The 26,796-nt window shown below is 32.1% G+C and overlaps 1 protein-coding gene and 1 long non-coding RNA gene across 2 annotated transcripts in view; one reads left to right on the forward strand and one right to left on the reverse strand.

The window, feature by feature from the left end:
- Positions 1–453: 453 nt before the first annotated feature.
- LOC124362907 lies at positions 454–20,301 on the reverse strand. The gene is made up of 2 exons (XR_006922507.1): positions 20,202–20,301; positions 454–570 (listed from the first exon to the last, which is right to left on the reverse strand). It is a non-coding gene; the product is annotated as an uncharacterized LOC124362907 (long non-coding RNA).
- The window catches only part of LOC124362904 (endothelin-converting enzyme homolog), a 530,214-nt gene continuing 523,654 nt past the window's right edge, over positions 20,237–26,796 (forward strand). The window contains exon 1 of the mRNA XM_046817786.1: positions 20,237–20,354. Within this exon, the coding sequence (XP_046673742.1) occupies positions 20,340–20,354 (15 nt within the window). The 5' untranslated portion in view covers positions 20,237–20,339. The remainder of the gene's footprint in view (positions 20,355–26,796) is intronic.

Consider the following 26,796-nt stretch of genomic DNA (forward strand, 5'->3'; position numbering starts at 1 on the left):
TGATATTTATCTTGTTTTCTAGTTTAGTTACATTTTACTATAAAACAAGATAAATATTTCAAACTAATCACAACACTACCACACGATGAAGAATAAAAACGAGATATGTAGTAGATGCGCACTTGTGACAACCGAATAAGCAGTAATACACGCCACGGATATGTTTGATTTTGACTCTGTAGAAGACACAGAACTGACGAGCAGGTGGTCAGAATTAGACGAAGGGAGCTCCACCCTGCCACATAGTGAAAGTCGTTTATAAATACTTGATTGGCCACAACGATAAGTTTCACGGAGCGTGGACAAGGCCTTTCGTTAACTAAAAACCTCTCCAAGAGACATAAACTACAATATCGGATACAGCTGTATTTGGCATAGATCTTTTGCTTCAACCAATGTAGGGATTTAGCCTTTTCTGCTTCTTTGCACCACAGTCCACTAGGGCGTATTTTGTTCATCCTGACAGAAGCTGCAGGTACCGTCTTCTCCTATACCTTGATCTTGCTCTTATCACGTCTGATAAGCTTCTCTGCTCGCCTCCAAGTACTTTCTTGGCTTGTCTTAGTCCTACTGTAACAAAGATATCTCCTTTAAGTGTTTTCTCTTTTAAATTGTGTTAGTGTTAACCCTTAGAGCACTGGATATCTTTATTTCTCTCTATTGAGGAATTAGCTTATCAGATTTTGTCAATTTAAAAAAAAATTATTTGAATTAAGATTTCTGAAATTATTATAGGAATTAAAAAAATTAAAATAGATTTTAAAAGAACTTTATATTTTGTACAAATATATATATTTATAAGAAAACAACACATGAAATCTGCCAACTCACTGAAAAGAGAAAAATATCATAATTTTAAAGAAACAAAATTGAAATCCAAATTAAAATCATCCTACAGCTGTAAACAATGTTCAGATGTAATATATAACACACACAGAGCTAGTGTGCACTGAAGAGTTGCACTGTCATCCCACATGGATAGACCCATCAAACATTTGGTTACTATGACAACGACTTTTGGATTGATAGTTGGTGGTTGACAACAATGAATAGCACACAGCTGTGGAGGACAAAAACTATGATTGTGATATATATATGTATGCATGTGGAGTCATTTTTATCGTGTGGGATATCCCGTAATACATGTGGGAAGGTTTAATATTGACTTTCTAGACAGTGCCAGTATCAATTATTACAGTTATGATGACACTTGGTCACTTATCTTAACATTCCTCCACTCTATTGTTCGGCTCTGTGAACTTAACAAGTATCATCAGTGTTCACTATAGAAACAAACAGTCTTCTTTAATCCACTGTTTGTATTCTGTAAGAAACCAGAATTAGTAGCCATAATAAATAAGCAATATTCAAAGTACAAAAATCTGATGATAAACGTTGATAAATATTCTGTGTAGTTGTATAAATAAAACTTAAATTATTTAGTATGGTGTCTATCCAGATTTCTTTAATGTTAGAAAGTTAATAACGTATTCACATGTTCGGCTTCCTGCTGGTGCTGGTTGTTATTGAAGATTTATTGTCATACTCTACTTCTATAAGAATAGAGTACACATGTTTTGTTGTAAATTATTATTTCAGTCTATCTGGTTTGTTAGTATCCGATGACATAGAAGTTATAAGATATTTAATTATATATTTAAAATGTAAACCACCCTAGTTTTAAGTTATGACTTGTGTTTACATGATGCACAAAATGTATTTTGGAGTCGTGTTAAAATGGTTTGACTATCATATTAATAAAGTGTGGGCATTTAGGAAAACAATTATGTAATGAATGTATTTATTTTTAATTTTAGTTACTAATCTTTGACATCCATTTATATTCAGCTATATTCATTTAATGCATGAAATCCAGTAAAATTTGTTATGTTTTGAAAAGTAAATTTTTACTTGTTGTTTTTGTATTTGTTTTCGCAACAAAAATAAACAAGATAATATTGTGTAAAATTGTGATTTTTCAGGGTGTATGGTTAGTTAACAAGATGTATCCTTAGTGTAGTCTTTTATCCAAATATTATGAATGCTGTGAAAAACAGGATAAGTTCATTATTTTGTCAAATCGAGATATGCACGTATTGTTTTTTTCTATCATTAAAACCTACATTTTGGGTAAAATAATAAGGCTTCTATTAATATTTTTTGATCAGTATTGAAGTAAGTAGGCCTATTTAATGAGTAGGGATGTATTTCCGATATTCGATACCTGAATATCTTGGAACGTAGCAATTTTGCCAATTTCGGAATTAAATTAACAGAACTCCTAAAACGCATTTAGAGTCGAAATCTTTTACTTGTAATAAACAAAGTATTTAAAACACCAAATACCTTATAGAAAGAAGAACCATTGTTAAGAGAAACCCATATCCAGTCGAATACTACATTACTAATTATTTATAATGTAGTTGTGCCTATCAAGTCTTAATCACATTTGTAGAATTAATACTGCCCTTATTACTTAAAAAAATTTACTTCATCATTCATATTAAAATAATACAAACTTTTAAAATTGATTTGTTATAATTCCTAATAGTTACTGAACTATTATGTAAATCAAACAATCATTGTGAATTACTAAGTACTAAGAATGTGTAAATTTTAAAGGTTATAAATAATGATTTTCTTAAAATGGTACTATGTAGTGTTTCCTTTTACAAAATTACATGCAGTAATTACAGTTGCATTACTTAAAATAATTAACTATAGTATTAATATTTATAATATAAAATATTCATATATTTTTAATTATGAAAACATTGTTTTCTAGAATCAAAGATGGTGGATTATGTATCTGTTACATTTAAGCTATTATTTTATTTATTATTTAGTTATACAGTTCACTTATAATAATGATACACTCATTAAAACACAAATTTTCCAGTTAATTATTGTTTGGAGTTACTTTTATAACAGAAGTAATTGCAGCGGCTGAATTTTTAACATATGAATATACAACTGGTGTCTATTATAGTTAATTTGCAGTAGCATGCTAGTGATGACTAGTGCTCATTCTGGCCAGGTTTTTTTAATGGTAAAAAACCAAAACCATTTTGTGCTGCAGTAGAAACCAGCTAGCAACCACCTAATGTAGATTTTTTGCCTCCATTTCTGTTGGTTTTTTGTATTGTACTTATACATGTTTTCATAAGAGAAAATAAAACAGGTTAAATTTATTGGTAGTTTAATAATAATTGTTTCAATGAGTATTGTTTATTACTTTGATACAGGAATCAGTGTAGAATTCAGAATCATGAATCATGACCAAAATGTTTTTTGTCAGAATAAATTTATTTTGTATTCATCACTGGTAAATGAATTATTTATAGCAATTGTATTACCAACTTCACACAACTTTTATGTATCTGAACCACAAAAGTCATTTAAATATAAAGTATTTGTTCAGCAAAAGTTTTACTTATAAATAAAAAAAAATAATTTTTTTCAATTATCATCGTAATAGTATTGTTCAATGTCAAATTAACTTTTTTAGGTGTAGATTATATTATATATGTTATTTTTCCAGCAGGATGTTTTGCTCACACAGTGTACACTGAGACAGATATGTTTCATTAAATGAGTGCCTGAATTAATGTTGTATCTTAATATAGTAATTCCATTTGAATGCGTATGTGTTTAAAGGAAATATTTGACAGCTGATATTTGTCTTTGAATTGTTACCGAAATTTGTTTTGATAAACTGTAGTTTCGAAGCAGAGATTTTAAGAAATGTACGCACAAATTTGAAATTGTGTATCACTGTGCTTGTGTTCTACGCTAATCTCTCCTGTGTCATTATACTAGTTCGTACTGGGTGCTGTTCACTCACTAAATGTTTGATCTCTCTCCCAGAACAAGGTGTTTATGTTCATTGCTTCGTATTGAAGCCAGTATTGTATAGTTATATAGTATTCTCAACTCCTTCCTCAACGAATGATATGAGGGGAAGGAAACATTAGATTAGGTGATGTCTCACTCCCAGACACTCCACACATTCCTAGACATCTTATCCCTTTATTAGTGGTTTTTATAAAATATCTGTCTGTATGTATCTAAGTGTTGTCAACCCTAAATACACTGAAGCTTCTTCCTTAAAATAATTTTGTAATTCTTGAGAATATTACTTTGTAGCTAAATTGTTGAAATATTTTTTGTTATTTGTTTAATGATTTACTTAAGTTTTTATAAACATTTTTAGCTTGGTTTTATTTAGATTATGTTATTTCAGTAATATTATCTAACAAATTGGTATCTGGTCTTTTGTTTGTTTTCTCCATTTAATGAAGTATTGTAGACCTAAGATACGAGGGTCAGTCAAATATAAACTGGACATTTCTTTTTAAGTCTCCATACATGAAGTGAGTGGTGCAACTCACTAAACCAGACGGACATATAGTAGCATCATGCTAGAGATTCACATGTCTGTTGAGCTATACGTTATTGTCAAATTTAAGTCATTGGAAGGGCATAAAACCTGGAGACATTTTTATGTTGGCTAACCCCACAGTTTATTTTTAAAAAATGCTTTCAAGTCCCAAATCTAGGGTTGTCACAAAATTTTGCAATGGCTGAGGAAGTCAGTGATATATAGAAGCATCGGTGGAATACGAGAGCCATGCACACCAACTGTACAAAACCAAAACCTATCTTTCTGCAGGAATAGTTCTTGCTAGATTTTTTTGGAACTAAGTGGCATAATGATCATTGACCTCATTTATGAATAGCATGCAGTCAATGCTGCAACCACTGCCAACTGCTTGTTGCTGGCTGTAAAATTGGCCAATCAGAAAAAAAGATGAGATATTCCAATTCAAAGTGCAAGCAACTTCACTCCTCGACAGGCTTGGTTACACACAACTGCACTGACTCAAACAAAATATAATTGGGAAACATTTAAACATATGCTCTACATTCCTGATATTTTGCTGTGTGAATTCCACATGATTAGCCCACTCAAAAATGTTCTGGTCACCATTTTGACAAAGCTGAAGGAGTGAAAATGTTTGTGTAAAATTTGTTATAGATGCGACCAGCATCATTATTTGATGATGGCATTAAAACACCTGCTTTAATGGGATAAAGGAGGGGAAGATTATGTAAAAGAATATATACATATTCAAAATAGTGTATAATCTACCAGTGAGTTACAAAATCTGGTTAATATTTGACTCAACTTTGTATAATAAAACTTTACCAAGGACCCAAAGCACTAAACTGTTTTTCTGCGTGAGAACATTAGTTTGTTCTTCTTCCATCTTAAATGTTGTGTAGCATGTAGTAGCCTAGTCGCTAAACAATAAATATAAAGCTTTGTTCTGTTTTTAATGTAAAATAAAGGTGCATCAGGGCCGTTGTTGTAAGTGCATTATTTTGAGCGACACTAAGTTGTAATTTTGTGTTCATTTGTTTTAATTGATTGTCTGACAAGACTGTTGTTTAGCTCAGGATTTTATAAAACTTTTTAGATGTTTATTTTTGAAGCTTCTTAGGCTGTATTTTTATGTTTAGTACTTTAGCACAAAGATGTAAGTTGTTTTAATCGTAATTATAGTAAAATTAGCTTTGAAATGACAAACTGTGATTTGGCTGGTTCTGTAACGAAATAAAACTTGTAAGACGTATGTGGGAAGCGACCTGTGGTCAGTGTTAGACCTATATAAAGTGAAATAACCACAAAATGAAACTATTATAAGCTGAACTGTACAGCACATAACACCATTGATCTCACTTCTCAGCGTATCAAACAGGTTCTGAACTTACATTCTGAAGAATTTCATAATGCAGGGAGACCTAAAATAATGCAGTTAATTGGCACGCATAATCCTGTTATCCATAATCCTTTCATTGTTAGCAATTATCACTTCTTGTTTTTCTTATTGTACTGTTTGGTATCAAATTTAATGAGTAGGTTTAAAGTAAACTTCATTTCCGTTCTTTTGTTTTACTGTTACGCTAATTGTGTTTTTAAAGGAAAATCAAGCCATCTCATCAATAGTAATAGACAAATTATACACTATTAATAATATTTTGTGCAGAGTATTAGGTAGTGAATGTCTTTCAAGGAGGATATGATAAGTCTCTTCCCCAGTAGTTTATGATGGTATTGAAATATTTCAGTTTTGTGTGGAGAAAATGCCTGTGTTGTAGAAGGATCTCCAAACATGGACAGCATCTTGAAAATATCCAATTTTCTGGCCTCTGAATTTTAAGGTAACGAATTTTACATGAAATGTTAAATCCGACATTTAAATGGATTGTTGCGAAATTGACAATCAAAGGCAATTTGTGACTTGTTAACCAATATTTAGGTATTTTGTTTTCGTCATAAATGACAATATTTCAACATAATTGGTCAGTGAATGAGTAACCAACATGATAATTTTTTGAAGACAGGTTAAGCCTAAAGACATCAGTATGACCATGTATCGTTTTCTGATCGTTTTTAAAACAAACTGATGCACTCTTTTGTAGAGCATGGGATAAACGCCTACAAAAGTCCTTTCAATGTCATGTCATGTTTTGGTATCTTCTTCCTGCTTGTGATCCTAGTTTGAAGTGAAATAATGGATGTTTCTTTTTTGTAAAGTTGATCAAAGAGACACTATCATGTTTAAACCTATTATTGTTTTAGGAGTAAGTCTGAGAGATATTTGTTATGTTTATTTGTGTTATTGTTGAAAGATCTGATGAGGAAGTTCTAAATCATGTTACCATTAAAAATTTAGTTTTTTAACAAAAAAACTTAGGACACGGATATTTCCAAGTGTATTAGTTTTTTTTTTCTATTTAGCGGTTTACTAAAAATTGTATACAAGAAGAAGAAATTATTATTTGTTGCCGTGTGAAAATACAATTCTTAAACCAGGACTCAAACCAAATACAGCTAATACAGTAATTTAAAATAAAATATACTCATAGTAAAATATATTTGCAGCATAATCTTTTTTACAGTAACATATATTTCTCTGATCTCATGATAAGTGTAATATGTCGAGTTGAATTTCGGTACCCTGTAAACTTTTAATTTCCAAATTATATGTTTTCACTTTTAAGTAATACTGAGAAATGTAACATCTTGTTTTATAAATGTCGCACTTTGTCTTTAATTTGTTGAAATCAAATTTAATTTACTATCTGCCTAAAGTAAAAGCGTGTATCATAATATTGCATCAATATTGAAGACCATATATTTAATGTCTATATGAAAATTCATCAGCCTTTTATAATCATTTTTAACAAGTTATTTTTGTTAAGAATTTGAGTATATTTTTAACAGTTCAAATGTTACAGGACTTTTATCTTAGTTTCAAGTTTTTCTTTTAGAATGTTGAGTTGTACCAAATAATATGTAAGTGAACAGGAAGGGTGAAGTTATGACTTTTCTGTATCACCAAAGACTTAGTAAATTGTACATACATATGAATGATAAGCTACAAGACTGAGGTTAATTTAATTGTGATCTCTTAATGTTTGTGCTGCTTGTTTATTTTTTGTGAAATATACGGCTTTCAAAAGTATGTTGTGTTGTAACTTCAGCTATATTTCATTGTTTTACCTTTTGATTTTTCAATATTTAAAGAAGCTTACAAACTAAAAGAACACTGGGATGGCTCTAAGGACCCTTAAAAATGAACCACAATTTTAAAGAACAACTGAAATGAGATCACCTGTTGGCTCCATGGATTCGTAATTCCCATTTTTTTAGGAGTCAGAAATTATATTGTCAATCCAAATGACTTTATGAATCACTAGATTGGGTGCCAACATATAGTGTAATTCAAAATAAAGAATATAGTTTTAATGCATGAAAGTATTTATTAACATTTTTCTACAATTACGAGAAATTATACGTGAAATGACAGTACAAATCAAACATAATTCTTTCCCTATGATTTTTAATTATTGTGAACACCATTTGTAACACAGCTTGTTTCCAGCTAATAGGCAAGTTCGTCCCATTTATTCTAACGTTTTTCGGAGTAATAGCTGCAAACTGCATCAGTATTGTTTCACTCCATGATCTTTGTTTAAAGTTTGTTATTGACGATGGATAGGTGGAAAGGATAACAGGATTTTGGACATTAGCCATCATTATAAGATATAAAAGGTATATATAACGCAATGTTTTGAGGATTGGAATCTATCTTCTTCGTCAGATGGGGGAGGTATTAATACATACAAAAATAACAAACAGAAAGAAGGAAAAGAAAAGGGTTCAAACATACCCAAGTACTTGTGATTTGTGCTCGGGACTTGCACCTGTGCAGTGACAACGCCTGGACTGGACTCCATTCAGCTTGAACTCTTTTCTTTACCTCTTTCTGTTCGTTATTTTTGTATGTATTAATACCTCCCCACCTGACGAAGAGGATAGATTCCAATCCTCGAAATACCTTTTATAACCTATAACAAAGGCAAATGTCAGAAATCTTATTATACATTATGTATTATGATCCCCCTAAAGATAAAATAAATCATATGGTGTCAGATAGGTAAATGTAGAGTCCATGTAAAACAAGTCACTATACATCCGTTAGCCCAATCCAGAATTGTTTAATTAATGTACTTTGTTATACCAGAGAGGCATTGCAATATCTAACTGTCAAATGAAATTCAATGATTCGTATTCTTTTTTGGGGGAAAGAGACACAGTCAATGTGCATAAACATAAGAAGAAGCAATTACTGTGTAATAATAGTGTCACTCTGTTAATAAATTATAGATTGTAGTCAATAAGTTAATGCAGTGTATGTAATAAATAAGTGCATGATGGAATATCAAAACCTCCAGGCCTCTTACTTCTGTGAATTATTCTATGGTATGGTATATCGGATAGTTCACCAGGATATTATAAAAACTTCTTTTCAAGGCAGCCTCCTTAAGCTCTTTCATCCTGTCTGTTAAGAGGTTCCTCAACTTTTTACCAATGCATGATGGTTTTTCCTCAAAAAGCAATCTCTGATGTGGAGGTTGTATGTAATTTACTCCATGGCTTGTGTTATGTGTATGGTGGTATCTCCTTGTTTGTACATTCAGTTGGTCAACATGCTTGGTTTTTCATTTCATTCAACGTGTTCGAATAGTGTACAAGGTCATCTAGGATTTTAGTGCCAATGACAGCCAAACTGCACTGCATCAGGTTGATTGAAAATCTGGTTCTCTATCTCAGCTGTAAACGCACAAACCATGTATGTATTGTGCAGCTGACCAGGTTCAATAGTGTATGGAGACAATTGTTGACCGAACATTTTTAATTTGCGACTTCATGAAAATCTTGTTTGGTTTGATCAAATTGGATAGTATATGAGAACCTAAGTGTCTAAATCTCTACTGAGATAAGATTTCGATAATCACGCAATATTACCTGATCAAGAAAATCCTCATCTTGTAACATTTTGTTTGCAAAGTTGGCATGCTAAACTAATCTGTAGGGTTATCAGATCTGTTAATGATATGGATGCAGTCATTAGAGTATTTGTAAAGTCACCATTGAAGACATCATTGAAGCTGCTGACTCATGACTCACCTTTGAAACATATTTCTTGGGACTGCGAAAAGATATCTCACTCATTTAATACATCTTCAGTCTTTCCATTGGTACTATTCCTTTTATGAGTGTTTTCGAATTGGTGGTGTCATCTATCATTTGAAGGATTACAATGGAACATATGTCGAACTTTATATACAGATTCAATCTTTGCAAACTGAAAAACCAAAAGCTGTCTGTTCATAAATAAATATTTTTACCAATGTCTCTTTCTAACTAAAGATGGAGGCAGTAATGTATGTGCACATGTGTAATAAATGAAACTCTTGAGTATATCTGATTATGATATGATACAATCTGATGCATAATTTTAAATGAAATGGTATAATAAGGACATGGTTTTGAAACCTCCATATTTTGTTTAGACACTCAATATACTTAAATGGATGCTATACTGCTATCAGAGTGAAAATACGTACAGAGAGAACAACATCACTATAATGTTATTCCCCCTCTCCCCCGTTTCTTCCAATTATCCATTTGTCATTGTCATAGTTTGAGTGTTTTATCACTGTTGTGCTGTTTCAATTTACATCTGTGTATAAAACCTCAATGAAATCTCTCACAATTAAATTTAAGCATAAGGTCAGGAGACTCAAACTCAAAATTACTTTATTTAGAACAGCATACATTGTACAACCAATCTATGATCTATAACAAAATGCTTATTTTATCAGTATTTAAAATAGTAAGAATTCTTAACAAGTTATTGTTTTATAGCTGAATATTCTAATTCAGTCAGTGCAGTCAATAGAAACCATCTTAATCCTTTCTTAAAAGCATTGTCGCTCTCCCTACAATCCAAAGTAGTAGAATTTCAACATTACTAAGGGATTTGTGATTACTTCCACCATGCCACAATCATTGAGAATAAAGAGATGTATGAACTAGTCTTAGACATATTGCAAAAAGAAAGTTACACGAAACAACCTGGCCGTTATACAAAAAGGGCAACGTAAATATAGTAGCGAATTTCAGAGGATAATCATTTATCACTTCACCAAATGATGGTTGTGCACAGGAGCAGGCGAAGATATTTCTCCATCTCAACACACCACAGGAAGCAAGCCGAAGCTTCTTAGTCAATGTTTAAAGTTTTTTTCACACACACACAGCTTAAAATTCACTACAACCTATCTCTTATTACAAGGTGGGTGAAATACAAGTTAAACACTCCAATAAGGTATAATAAGGTTACTTGAATGGAGTTATTCCTTTTTAAACAGTCAATAGGTTATAGAGCCGCCAAAATGTATGCTAGGTTTGGAAACTTAGTTGTACTGCCAGATTTGATCTAAAAAGATAAACAAGTTCTATACTGAAATGATTAGCAATGCTGTACCATTTTTGAATAGTTCAAGTTTGAAAGCATGTGTGTCTGTATAACTACCCAAGCTGAGTATTACACTGTAAATGTGTACAGTCCCCAATTAGGTACCATATTCCCTAGAGGGATCCTGCATGGTTTTACCTGCCAGTTTACAAATAATACTGGATACAGTAAACAGATGTTAAACAGAGCTGGGTAGCTTTCTAGCTACAATTAGTTAAGATATAGTAACCGCTCATTCCCCCATTTTGTTGCTTAAAAGGTTCTTGATCTGTTTCAATGTTGAGAACTATCATTCAGCAGTATATGTTAATAATAATGGTTTGCTAAAAAGTAATTGAAAAAATGAAAATTTGGGGAAGCCCGGACCCTCTTGCTGGCAGGGAATCTTCACAACTTGACTTGCATTTTGCGTTCTTAATCTGGCAATGCAGTTCTTTATTACCAGCCCAGATGGATGCGGATGGTAATAAGGTATTAAAAATTGGTAATAAGGCAGTTGTTGGAAAATCTTTGCAAACAGCTGGTGATATAGGTTCACTGGCTGAGGATTCAAAAATCTATCACTTGAGGGGTTGGACAAACTTCATTTTGTCAATCTTTCTAACTGCCTCTTTTAGAACTGTTCAGAACAAACTGACCTGTAGAGATGACATTTTCCATAAAGCTTCATTTGTATTTAGGCATCATTGAATTCAATTATAATGCATGTCATTCCGTGGGATTTTGCCGATCACTAGCAAGTAGTTTTTCATGGTCTTATGGATAACCATAAGAAAATCATAGAATAAACAAATTTGTAAACAAACTTTAATACAGTCATGTGTGATATTGTAATGTGATGATGTAGAACACCCGTTGATGTGTGGTTAAGTTTAGACGGGTCCTTCAATACTCAATTACATTGGTTTATTTGAATGTTGACAGTGGTGATGCATGTCCCCCTATAGGATTCGGCTGTGTGTTAGCATAGCCTATAACTCATAATTATATCTGGAGAATAAAATGAACATTCTGAAATGACTTGAAAGTTTTCATGCAATTTCAGCAGACTGTTTCATGACATGTGGTCTAGCATACCCTGTAATCTACCAGCTTTCAAGTGGCAATAGAGCCTGCTTAATGCACTTCATTATTACCTATTGAATTTTCTATGTCGGAGGTTGTGGTAATACAAAGTCCTATATTAGCTACATTGGAGGCTTCTCAGTTGTCCTGAACTCAATAATTCTTGTAAAAACCAATTTTATCAAATTACACAATTACTTTTTAATTCTGTATTATTTAATTTTTTACAGTTTTGGTACAGTAAGAACATTAATCAAAATTTAAATTTGAACTTGAACATCAAAGTTTAAACTCAGCCTTCTTTATCTGGTGCATCAAACATGTGGTAACGAATACGTCAGAATTATTATTCCATTTTATCCAGTAACTATCAATATTGTTTCTCAAATCTCTTTCTGAAGAAAAGATAAGAAATGCTTTATTAGGCATGCTTGTAATAGAAATGACTACCAATCAAGAATATCCAGTGTGTCCACAAAGTCATGTCACACTTTTAATTGATTATAGCTAATCTATTATTGATTGCAGGACTAAGAAACAGATGTAAATTAAAACAGGTGTTTATACAGTTTTGTTTTTATTAGTTGAGTTGCCTATTGTTGTCATCTAGCAATATGTGGGTAACAGTTTTATAAAAACAGTCATCATTGCAACTTTGCAAAGAAAAGTTCAGTTTATTTTGTAGCTAGCAAAGTTAATGCTTTGATGGTGTAACACGAGTATCGTTGTGTGTTTCATGAAAGTCCCTCTGACAGGCGTAGCATTTATTGATGGGATAAGATGTTTAATGAAACGGGCACCTTATTGGACATAATGTGGATAGGTAGGATCTGGATAGGAGATGAAACCATTCAGAACATTCAAAATAGTTTTGTAAGAAGTCAAAAAATGTCCATGTGAAAACGTTTGTGAGTTGGGTGTCTTTAAGTTAACAGTTTACGACGTTTCAAAGTAAATACTTTAATGGTTATAAACCTCAATTATTGCATGCTTTGAAGCCTGATAACAAATTAAAGATATACGACTTTACTGTTGTTATTCTGTATAAAAGGCAAATTGATTAAAATTCTATAAACTGCATTGTTTTTAGTGATGAGGATACCTTTTACTTATCTAAAAATGTTCAACATCATAGCCTTCATATATTGAACACTTAAAACAATGAATCAGAACTGTGACTGAATTAGTCACCCCAGAAATCCTGATCATAGTATAGTAGGAAATAAAGTTTGGTCGGATGTCTGCAGAATGATTCATGGTGCTCATGTTTAGCTCAGATAAACTGGCGTAAAACTGTTTCAAGTCCTCTTTGATCCTACGTTAATCTCATTCTTGTGCTGTATATACTTTGTTAAATTATTTTATTTAAACGTGTAATATGGCTTTTTGGACACACTATATAAGCACCTGGGTAAATTAGTCCAATAAAGTTATTGTTGTTGTACTTTACATTATGAAGAAAATCTATTATATAATTTCCTATTTATATATATATATATAATATATATATATATATATATATATATATATATATATATATGTTTAACATTAATAAGGAAAGACATTTCAATTTCAGTCAATTAATATTGTTGCCCGTAAATTGAGGGAAAGTAGCCAAGCAGGAATTATTATGGTATCAGTTGAAGTGGTTTATACTTAGGAGGAAATAAAAACTGTTGATCAATGCTGAATAGCTATACGAGAGTGAGGAAGATGCGCATAGTCTACCTGGTTATAAGTGAAGTATTATGAAACTGTGAACACTTCAGTGAAGACTGAACGTCATTATCACTTAGTCGTTATTGCCTCCAATTACATTAGATGGCAATGGATTTATAAGTGGCCTATGTCAGACACAGAAGTGGCTTAGAGTGCTACTATAGTACTTATAGTCTGAGTATTTTAATTATAGCCTTACTTAGGTACTAGGGGGCATAGTGTATACCTCTAATATCAGTTTAGTCCCACCAGAAAGCTCAAAATATTTTAATTGGGAAATAAGAAGGTCTCCGAAGATTTTTGTTTACATACACTGAATCAAATAGGGAACAGGAAAGAAATTATGAATATAACTAGCAACCACATAGTGAAGGATTTGAGAATTCCCCCCTCCCTCAAAAAACAGAATATTTTCAAGACCAGGCATTTTTAATCTGTGGCATATTTGGTCTAAGAATATTATATCACCTTTGAAATTGAACAATATAAATGTATCAGTTTCCAAATCAATTTATGGATTTTCCTTCAAAATTTATTTATTTCCAAAAAAGATGAACAAAATAAGAAATTATAGATGCTGTGTGTTTAAAAATTGTATTAAACCAAAGAATTAAACAGGTAATTTTGTGCCTTTGTTTTTTAAAGCCCATTTCATGTCTTCTAGTGATGGTAATACATATTTCTTAATTTGTTTTTAAAGTCTATTATGTTACTCTGTGTGTCATAATATACAAGTAAAATACCCCTACAAACATCTTATCTAACAGTTATAGAATAATAATTAATACATTACAAATTCACAGTACTGATAATTAAGTAGTATGTTCAACAGATGGGATATCAACCACCGCTATCCTCATTTTTACTCCTTGATCATACAATCACTGGATGGGCCAAAATACACATAATAGCTGGATAGCAAGAGTGAAACATTAGCATACAGTATAACAAATACTTAACAGCTGATATAACCTAATAAAAAAACCAGTAAGTTTGTACTTAAATAGTCAACTGAAACACAGTTGGAGATGCCAAATTTATTTGCATTGTACCATTAGTTAGTTGTTTAGCAATCCAATTAGTTTGTTCAATTATGGAGAGGGAGTAGCAATCATAGACATAGTGCTACACATAATGTTCCACACATGAACAAGAGCTAATTCCAGACAGTGGTATAAAATAATATCTATGAATAGTAAGATATTATAAGAACTGGTCACCTTTGCTCAGCATTTGTCTGCCATATTTCTTTTACTAAAAATCACAAACATGGATTTTCTTATTAGCGCCTAATGGTATATATTCAAAATATGGAATTATTGTCACTTGTTTCAAAATGGTGACCCTTATAAGTCTGATGCATTACTCATAGACTATGTATGTATAATTTTCAGAATCGTAGGAGTTTCATACAAAAAATCTTTTAGCGCTGTAATCCTTATTATGTTTTATAACACAAACTGTTCCAAATTTACAGAATAGAAGAATGCTTTACATTTCAAAATTAATTAATTACCTACAATTTTTATTTTATTTGTAATTAGTATTGTAAAGACAATGATATTGACCTTGCCCAAAGTCTTAATAAGTAACTTTTAACAAGTGCTGTCTAAACCTTTCTTTTTTCACTAAATAAATTAAATAACTTCATTAAGATTTTATACAAGTAGACGAGGAGGCTGGTTTGTATATATTGACACACACACACATATAAAAATATGAATAGACTATTATTAATAAACTTTCTTCTGCCTGTGCCATAAAGATGTGTATATAAAACCCAACACAGTACATATAGAACATAGAATATTGTCCTGTTTCTTTTCCAGGAAGCTCGGTGATCAACACCGTCACGCCCCAAACAACGCCGGTAATTGAATGTCAGGTACGGTGGTGAAGCCGCATGTCGATTATTTCATAGCGGTGGCCGCTATTTGTGGACCAGCGGCCAGCCACCAACCAGTGTCTTCCCGTCCGTTATCTGTGTCGCACGGCCTACTACGCTACCAGCTGTTGAGGTAGGTCTTCATCACTCTACAGTCCCATCACTTACTGCCGTCATGTTTTCTTGACGCTTCGTGTTCCAATTTCGACATTTGTTGTGCTGTGCGCTAAATATAGCCTAACGAAATGTTGTAGTTATTCGCATCACTCATAGATGGCGCTCGGCTGCCACAGTTTATTTCTAGTCCATTGAGCACTGTTCTGCTTTTAATAGGGAAGCGAAAATTCCAATCCAACAAGTACCTGCTATTAAGAAATCCACCTTTCAATGAGATTTATTTATTAAAATTTGTTTCCAAAGGTCAATTGATTTTATAAAATAGCAGACAGGTTTATTAAGACCCTCCCTTTATGATTAGTAGACATATTATGCTTCCCATTATTAACTTAGAAGTTATGGTACTCCACACCACGTATTTCGTAATGGGCTTGGCTGGGGTTTCATGCAAGATTTAAAGTTTATAGCTCATTTTATTCCGATATGGGTTAGAATACCACATGGTAAATATTAAATCAAGCCCTCCATTCAGTGTGTTTCAAAATTTTTATCCCACGATTTTCTCGTTGTCATCATGGTTGCTTTTAAAATCAATGTGAAAACGTTCACTAACGTTCAGCTAAATTCTATGGAATGACATATACCATCATAAAACGTTGCCTTTACGGAAATGAAGCTTCATGCACAATTTCAAATCTTAAGTTGGTTTGTTTTCAAGACATCATGTGGACAGACAGACACACAGAAATGAAATTTTCCAGCCCCTTGACTGAAAAACTTCGCTAACGCTCAGCCAAATTATCAAACAACAGATATATACCGATGACAAGTCGCTACCTTACTTCATCGATTTAATATTCTAAAACAAAAAATTGTTAATTTCAGATTGACATGTTTTAGCAAAGAATAAATATAATTTTTGAGCTCTATTTCTGTAAATTTTACTCGTGAATATCCTCGAAATTTAAACCAACAAACGATACCTTAAAATGGCTTGTGTATGAATGATATAACAAGATTTAAGGTCAACACAGAAAAAAGTGCCTAACCGCCATCACTTATAGCGCATCTAAAATATCAAGAACAATAATTATAAAAAGGTTAATATGTATCGGTTTCTGATCTCCTAAAAGACATCATACCAACCGTACAGTTTGGGCATACCATTAGGATATAGAAACGTGATGCGCTAGATAGTAACGGTGATATAATATCGTCAGTCCATAGAGATCAGATTGTGATGCTGCCCGACCAACAGTCAACAGCGCGGTTTACAGGCCCATTGATTGGTTATGGTTTCATAACGCGTGACCTTGCATAGCGCGTGAACGAAAACATGGACGCTAGTTTGCAATATTTGAAAGGCAGAGAAGTTGCTGTGAATTATTTATGAGCTATAATAATACTTAAATATCGTCTGTTAGTTAATTAGTTACTACTGTAAACATCATGCGTAGCAAATTGTGCATAGATTTGAAGCCGAAAATAAGTTCTTTTTTGTGCTGTTTTTACAAACAACTCAAAGTAGACAACTTAACACCAGCATTAAATCTTTGTCGCGCGACTGTTAAATTAAGACTGTAAATGTAGCCCATCAAAAGTCTTCCTCACATGTAACATGACGTATGAACAGAGTAAGGCTTAAGAGAGAGAAAGTAAAAAAAAAACCCAAGTAGAATAGATTACAGCAAAATAAATAATGATGTAATCTACTTCTGTATTTAAATATTTCCATGTTTTCAAAAGTTTGTTCAGTGGTGCATCTATTAAATCCTAATAACATTACTATATTATTATCATCTATAGCAATAAATTAGCAGACTCTTAAATTTAATAACATAAAACAAAACATTTTTGATTGGCCAACTGAACAATATCCTGAAAATTAAACACTTTAGTAATTTTGCATATTACCACCGGAAAAGATGTGATGCTCCTCAAGCTCAATCTATTCAATTTCTCGGCCTCAGTTTGGGAATCCGTATGTCTGGAAATATTCAACTCCTGAGTTTTTCACAATATTTCTCAGATGTTACTGGATCCCAAGGAGGTACCGTAGAGTTCGTCTTGACTGGATCCCAGTCTTACCTTTCTCGCTTTAGGTCCTCAATTCTTCATGATTCCTTTCATCTAGTTCAATTTAATTCAATTAAATTCAAAAATCTTTATTCAACAAACAATTTTTTTACATTTCATCATTCCCATGTGCACTCGCACGTCTTTCTAACTTCTTTTTTTTAAGATTATTGTTTATGATATATAGTTTATACAAAGATAACGACTAAGTATTGTGACCACATGTATTCTAATGTCTAATTTAATGTACATCATCGATTGAACATTAATTTTCTATCTCTCTTGTTACAAAAATACAAAACCACGTTTTGAGGATTGGAATTTATCAGTCTCATAAGGTGTTAAAACCCCTTAGCCAAAAGTGAAGGACTAATCAATATATGAAGATCTTCTGTTAAAGGTAAACTTCAAAGCAAGTTGTACAAAAAATCCTGAATATACCTGAGATTCTAGAGATGTCAGAAGAAAAACAAACCATATCAGTGCACAATAAAGGCGTCTTTCCCAACTTGTGCTGCACACGCAGAGAAGAAGAGAGTCTACACAGCTTCTTGGGTATCACAATTGATGTCTTGGACCCCACAAACAGTCTCGGACTCCATCTTCAGAGATGGCAATAAATTTGTTTTAGGTTATATGTCCCTAAGGCTTTAGGCGTTCAGGAGTTCTCAGAACGCTAGGATGAATATTTTTATTTTAAGATCTCCAACTTGACATTCACCTTTTTTTGCTGTTAGAACATGAGTCCAAGGTCTCCTTAAATAAGTACCTCATAAATATATATTGCCGCCATTTAGATATCTTCATCTGTAAGATTCACAAGATCAGAAATTGTGGGCCTTGCCAGCATCTGTCACTTTTCTGGTTCAGGATTTCCTAGAATCTTCGAATACTCATAGGCAGGCTTCGGGTTCTCTCAGTTCAGGATCTGTTTCACAGCTGAATTCTTCGCCTTGACCGCAAGAATTGTCATTCTATGTAATAGACTTTCTCGGTGTATTATCTATCTCAGGGACACTGTCTTTTTTGTTTCACCAGCCTGAGACATTCTCAAACTATTGTGTCTGCCATATAATTAAATAGTGTTTTACTCACTGTTTTCTTATTAATTTGCAGGATTGACAGTAATGTTATTCCTACTTAACCATTGGTACATTTTTGGCCATGAACTTTCCAGGCTATTTTTCTTTTTATTTGCACTACAAAAACATTCCTACAAGGAATCGCTTAAATTGGATTTCTAACCTCTTTATCCAACTCTAACGTTTCTTTGTAAACAAATAACCAGTCTCACTTTTAAATATTTCTGTTTCATCTTTATTGAAATACCATATACGTCAAATTTTATCTGTAATCAAAAAGTCGTTGTTATTAAATTACATCGTTGTGGTAATAGTTTAAAATGAAAATCTGTGTGTATATTTTAACAACATAGAAAAACAAATCCAAGTATTCTGTTATTGACTCATAACTCATTCTCGGAAAGAGGACAAAACAAAAATTGGTAATGTTCGACGCATAAAAACTGAGAATGTATATACTGTACATGGCAGAGAAGAATTTTTTCACTAAAAGGACAATAAAAATAAATAGAACAAAATTTAATTTAGTTTATATTAACCTCTAAAAAGATGATGGAATGGGAGTAACGAGTATATAAATGTCTATTTTGATACCAAATGGCCAGTTTCAGCCTCATTGTCCCTCGTAAGCTGACGCTTTTATTATTTACGTATTTTACGGTTGGTTTTAATGTCTCAAGCTAAGTATATATATATATATATATATATATATATATATATATATATATATATATATGACGTATGAAAAAGTTACCATTTGGTATTTTTAATCGTTTCACTATTTACCATATTGGGCATCGCCTACATCAGCGCGGCTTACGATCGATTCATTCCTAAAGTCTAATTTCGATATTGCTTTCACGAAAAATAGACTGTGTTAATTTAAAGTGCAAATTATCATTTACTTTCGACAGTATTACCAGACTCAGAATGATTGTCGGTGCAGTACCTCGAGCACAAAAACAAAGATTACCCATCAAAAACTCACCAGTGCCGTATCCGAGATTTGGGGAACAGATTCATGTTACAAAAATATCCATTCTAGTACCTATTTTTTAGTACTGATTAACCAATTTGAACCATTGCCTCGAATGGCTATCATACCTTAAAACTTAAAAATTGTATAAATAAATTCCTATTATTTCAGATTGGATTTACTATTTTGATTTTGGATTCACGTCTGCAGAAGTGCCATCATTTTTGAGCTGATGCTATATTTAGTGAGTTCATAAAAGTAATACGATATTGTGCGTCGGTATTTCGGTATTAGTAAAAATTTAAAAATAACAAATCTATAAATGGGGCATAGAGAGATTAGACTCATGAACAAGATGTACATAGAGAGATAAGATATGCGCTAACCTGTTTTGTGTTGTCAAGGTGCGGTAGGTGGTCGCCAGTGTCTGACGGCCAATTGTAGCAATAAGCTGCCACCGCCAGTTCGCGTTGTTGTACAGTTGGTGAGCCGGTAGTTCTCTCTTGTCCTATACCTACAGCACAATGGGAAACTATCAGGTAAGTCTTCAATAAAGTATTTATATATTTGTCTAAAAGAGGTGTCGTTGATAACCACTCAGTTTTTAGAAATGCAATTCTTTGGCATTACCATAAATTAGTTTATCAGTTTTGACGTTAAAGTTGCCTCTTCATTATCAAGGTTTGAAAATATGAAAGGAAATTCTTCAGACTAAGTTTTAGATTTAATAATTATATATTATGATTTTAGTTAATTAACAACAGAAGTGGTTTTGACAAATAAATAATTCATACTGGTGAAGATGGAACGATTTGATCACTTCTTTAACTTCATCAATTAACGCCGCGCACCGTACATAAATTGCGCAAATCTGTTTTATTTGGCGTATGGTAAGAATTATGAATTGCGTAAAAATACAAGCAATAATGGTTACTATACAAATAAATCTTATTTTTTAAATAACAGTAATGTTATATAAATTTTACTTTTAGGTAATTAAAATGTTAATAATAAAAATGATAAATATACGTAATAAAATATACTAGGTATCAAACACAGAAATTTGGTATGCTATTTACAATTTAATGTGTCAAACAACGTAATTAATTGTTGTGAATACTTTGTTCAATGTTTAATTGAAACTATAATTGAACAACTATAATATATATGTACTCACAACAATTAATTACCTACGTTGTTTGGCACGTAAAATTGTAAATTGCGTATACATTTTCTGTGTTTTATACCTGGTATATTTTATTACACATATATTATATATAGATATATAAAATATAGAGTATATATATGTATTATATTATATATTTTATATACTGGAACTGGGGGTAGTTTTTGGAATTAACAACCATATTCAGTCGAATTATGTAGACAATTTCCGTAAGCACTGCCGTGAAGACAATGGCAAAACGTAGATTGTACATATAAAATCAACCTAAAAGATTCCAGATGTGATGTTACAGTAGGTACTGTGACAATGGAGCTAAGTTCAGTAAATATACCCATCAAATGAAACAAAGTCTCTATACAGTTCGCGAATTATTACTACAATACAAATGCAACTCGTTGTGCAATCTTTCCCTTCGTTCTTTAATACAAGAAATTACATACATTTTTCAGTAAATTGTAATGCATTAATATGATTACCATTCTTAGAATGCATTCCTATTGTATGATGATTATTATCGAATGCCATCAGTAATCACTCTACGTTAAATAAAAGTTTAGAATATGATTACTAACGTACAGAATACTTCTAAGAATGGTTATATTCTTTAAATATTCGGGCGTAACATACTGTTATACGCAACAAATTATGTAAAACCTCTTTCGGTACGCAGACGATTACTACAACACGGCTTTAACTCGTTAGGAAACGTTTTCCCTCATTCATTAATACAAGACATTACATACATTTTTTAGTAAATTGTAATGCATTACTATGATTACGGTTCTTAGAATGCAATCCTATTGTATGATAATTATTATCGAATGCCATCAGTAATCACTCTACGTTAAATAAAAATTATAGAATATGATTACTAGCATACAAAATAATTCTAAGAATGGTTATATTCTTTAAATATTCGGGCGTAACATACTGTTATACGCAACAAATTATGTAACACCTCTTTCGGTACGCAGACGATTACTACAACACGGCTTTAACTCGTTAGGAAACGTTTTCCCTCATTCATTAATACAAGACATTACATACATTTTTTAGTAAATTGTAATGCATTACTATGATTACGGTTCTTAGAATGCAATCCTATTGTATGATAATTATTATCGAATGCCATCAGTAATCACTCTACGTTAAATAAAAATTATAGAATATGATTACTAGCATACAAAATAATTCTAAGAATGGTTATATTCTTTAAATATTCGGGCGTAACATACTGTTATACGCAACAAATTATGTAACACCTCTTTCGGTACTCAGACGATTACTACAACACGGCTTTAACTCGTTAGGAAACGTTTTTCCTCATTCATTAATACAAGACATCACAGACGTACTTTAGTAAATTTGTAATTCATTACTATGATTGTTAGAGTGCAATCGTATTTTATTATGGTAATTGCTAAGTGCAATCAGTAATCACTCTATGAATATTTGTCATATTTTATAATGAATATTTAATGAGTATTGCACTAACATATAATGACTATTCCTAGAATTCTCTAAGAATATATGGTGACAGTTATTAGAATGCAATTACTGGTATACATGGACTAAATTACATTACGTTAACTAATAACATTAACTAATCACTTTCTTTTAACATAAGTTTCTCACATTTAAATGATGTAACTAATTCTGAAACTCTTAAGCCACTTGAACCTGGAACTAGAAACATGGATTTATTTTTAATAAACCTCATTGATAGGTTGAACTGTAACACGAAAATTTCTCACAATAATTATACACGAAGAGTAGTATTCTGTGTTTAACTTATTTTTTCTGTATTCGCTAGATAGGTTTTAGTGATAAAAATACTCTAAAATCTCCGGAATTCCTTGAGTATTTGATCACTAAAACCTCTGGCACCTAACGCTCAAACGGTAAGCCACATATATAATATGTCTTCAATATAAGATTGATTCTACTAAATATTCACTTTTATGTGGAAGATCATTGTTGTCTTTCAAGGGAGACATTGTTTTTAGACTCTGAAATGAATAGATATGGTAAACAACAAACTGTATCGATCTTTTGAACTTTGAGCGAAAGCAATTAAGGCACCAATAGAATTGCACACTTTATCGCGCCAAGAGACATGTAAACAGACTACTAAATTGATGTTTAATGAGAACTTGTGGAGAGGCGCCACTAACAGTGGAAAGAGGGATAGATGGGGCAAAGAGAGGAAGGGTTACTACGCACATTGTCCTGTTGCCAGCTCACCAAACCGAGTAGTGAAAGTTATTAACGTTCACTATTATCGTTTCATTGTTATTCATGAAGCAATATATTTTATCCAGGGAAATATGGTCCTTCACAAGATGAATCAATACTATTCACAGCGCTAGTGTTTTTACTAATTTAAAACAAATCTGTAATTTTAATCTCTGTATACGAAAGGCTAATCCTTTACCCACTCATCTTTGATTCTCGAACTCCCGGTTACTTATTAACTTGCAACTTAGAACAAGTAGCCCCATGACTTAAATAGAAAAAGAACAGACTTTTCATGAAGGTTGCATATTAATAGGGGTTGAATTAGGGTTGTAAGCTCTAAAAGAACTATCTAATATATAGAATAAAACTATAGAAATATAGAATTTGTCACTCATATGACTTATACTCTCAACGGAAAAAGATTTTTTATGAATATCAAGCACCCATAGGGGTTGAAAGAGGGTTACAACCCATAGAACAACAATGATTTGTTTTTCAACTTTCAACGGTTATCAGTATTAAACATCGGTTTATCGCTACAGTACAAGCAATATTGCATAAAGGCGCCCATGTTAAGTTGATAAAAAAATATCCCAGAAGAGTAGTAAAGGGTCTAAAAATGGTTTCTGCCATCAAAGCTACTTACCGCTACGAGACACTATGATCTCATTTTTGTGCGTTGAACGTAACTTTCAGTGACGAGTGTACCGCACTTTTGTAAATGATTTATTCAATGGTAAGGAAAACACTTGGCGTATTAGTTGCGACCTTTCTTCTGTGCCCATATAGTGGCAAACAGGTGAACACCAGCTGAGATAGCACTACAACTGAAATGTCACAATCATAATGCACCTATTCTGGTGTTTCTAGGAAAAAGTGTCTTCAAGTAACAAGTATAGTGCTTGTGTGCTTGATACGAGTTCTATCACTTTTCACTGTTATATAAGGTCATGAATAGGTTATGTAGTACGTAGACTATAGGTAGGAATCACAGTATGTTGCCAGACCATGACAGCAGTACTACACATATTACGTAACTAACAAGTACGTTTGCAGTGATTTACGAATAGTTGGCCACTACAGTGTCACTAGCGAGGTCAACTAATCTAGGCTAAAGTGCCTACACTTATTAAAATGTAAATTAGTGTATTACATACAAACAGGTTTTCTTTTATACGTGCGAACACAAACTGCTTTCATTTTAATATACGCTATCTGAATAAATAAATATCGTATGATATCCTATTAACTAGAAACATACATACCATGTACATGCCATGTTTTGGGGCTTGTATTGTACTGTTCTTTCATATCTTATTTATTCATATTTATAATGACTGCTCACTTCACGCGCCAATCCCCAATTCGTCGTGATAGTTTTTTCCTGATTTAGTTTGGCACACAATTAGGCCCATAGGATATAGAGAATTTTTTAATTGTTGTAAACATTAAAAACAAAACATTCAGTGCAGTATTTCCACAAAAGAACTCCAGGGTTTTGAGATTAAATACTTTAATATATTCAGAAACTTAATTTAATGTGTTGTACATATTTTTGAAGGTAATAAACAAATTTTTTAAATTTAGTAAATTTTAATGTGGCGCCCGTTAGTGGCATTGGGACACGTCGAAACGATATTCTAGCTTTTCCCATGTCCTGGCCTGCATGTCTGGAGTGACGGTTGCCATGCAAGCAAGTATCTGTTGGCTGAGATGGTTCTTTTATAATCTTCTATGTATATACGAGGTTCTTTATTTCCCCAGAATAACAAATCTAAAAGAGTCATATATGGTGAAAGTCTGTCCCTTCCAATCCACCTGTATTAATATGAATCCTTATTTTCTACTTATATAAAGAAGTAACAATAAAAAGAGGGGAGTGTGTAGGATATTTAACTTATTACATTTTCCAGCCGTCATAAAATAAAAAAGCAGCATGTTCCTTAAGAAAATGGAATAAAGTGTCATTTTAAAAGATGTATACCTTAATCGTAAGAACTTGATAAAGTGTTCTGATTAAATACTAGCTGGACCATTTTGAAGAACCAAATTTTAGTTTTAATTGGAAAGAATTGGTACAATTAAATACAGTTGTGAATGTTCAGTTTAGCTCAAGTTCACCTTCCTCTTAGTACAGCATCTGAAATCTGTCGCTGTCTAAGAGTAAGGTGAACTGGAACTAGACTCAACATTCACATTGAATCAGTCCCCACCATAGCTACGTTAATAAGTTTGTCGAAATTCAAAATAAAATGTCTTTGGAAAACTGTATAGGAATTAATTAATAATCTTCCTGGTCAATTAAAATCATCATAACGTTTGTTTGGAATTGTATTTGTTAAAATATATTGTTGAAAGCTATGAAAGAAAATATTGAATAATTTATTGAAGTTCGATACGTTTTATATTCTAATTTAGTTGCTTTATGGATGAATGAAATAAGCACTTAGAAATAGTTTGAAATTAGAGGATTTTATACTGTCATGAAACATGTTATCAGCTAAGTTATGTTTTGTCCTTATTGTTACGTGTTCATTCTTCATTTGGAATTGAAATTATTCAATGCGTTATACATCCATGCGTTGTTTATACATCTATTAACTATTTTATGTTATGTTACATAACCGTGTATGTATATCAATTGTTTTTGTATTTTGAAAGTGTTGAGTAAAATAGCCAACAAAATTTATAGTTTATTTATTTATTGGTTTATTATTCTCAAAATGAGATTACTATAGTGTGTATGATGACTCCTTCTATAAGGCTACGATATTAAATTTATATTCAACTAGCTGTTTCCCGCGGCTTTGCACGCTTTTAGTAGACTTTGCCCGTATTTTGGCTTTGCACTTCTGGTTCAAGTGAATTATATTTCCAATGCCAATGTAGAGTTTGTCTTCTTGTCACGATTAAGGAAATCTGTCAAAAGTGTATGTTTATAGCCATTGTACACGTACATGTACTTTATTATAAAGTGGTTCAAACCTCAAGTTTTAAGTTCAACCAGAAGTTAATTTTAAAGACAAATATGCATAATAAGTTAGCGCCTTCAAATAGTGTTTGGCTATTTAAAATACAAAACTGTCTCGTAATTGCAGTTTATTATGTGCTGGCGCTTTGAAATTTTTATCTATTGCAGCGCCTCCTGGTGGCGAGTTACATCAATGGGCATAGTATATAAACCTTCTACGTGGAAAAATACATGTACATACAAATTTTCATAATGATCCGACAAATAGTTCACGATTCCAAAAAAGACAAACACAAACGTTCATTTATATATATATATATATATATATATATATATATATATATATATATATATATATATATATAAATAGGCCTATTTCTTTATTATCTATTTTTTGTTGTCACCAGAGGCACTTTATACAAGTTTCTTGAAAATAGTTGCTGAATCTTCCACGTAATTTGAATCTCTGGCACTGAAGAGTCATTCTTCTTTAACAATTTTGAGATCACTATAGTCTATTAGGAGCTTCGTTTTGTTCGACACTGAAACGAGAAGACAGAAGAAGCACTGAACTAACTGTAACTAT

The sequence above is a fragment of the Homalodisca vitripennis genome, chromosome 5, assembly GCF_021130785.1.
Source record: "Homalodisca vitripennis isolate AUS2020 chromosome 5, UT_GWSS_2.1, whole genome shotgun sequence".
NCBI classification, from domain to species: Eukaryota; Metazoa; Arthropoda; class Insecta; order Hemiptera; family Cicadellidae; genus Homalodisca; species Homalodisca vitripennis.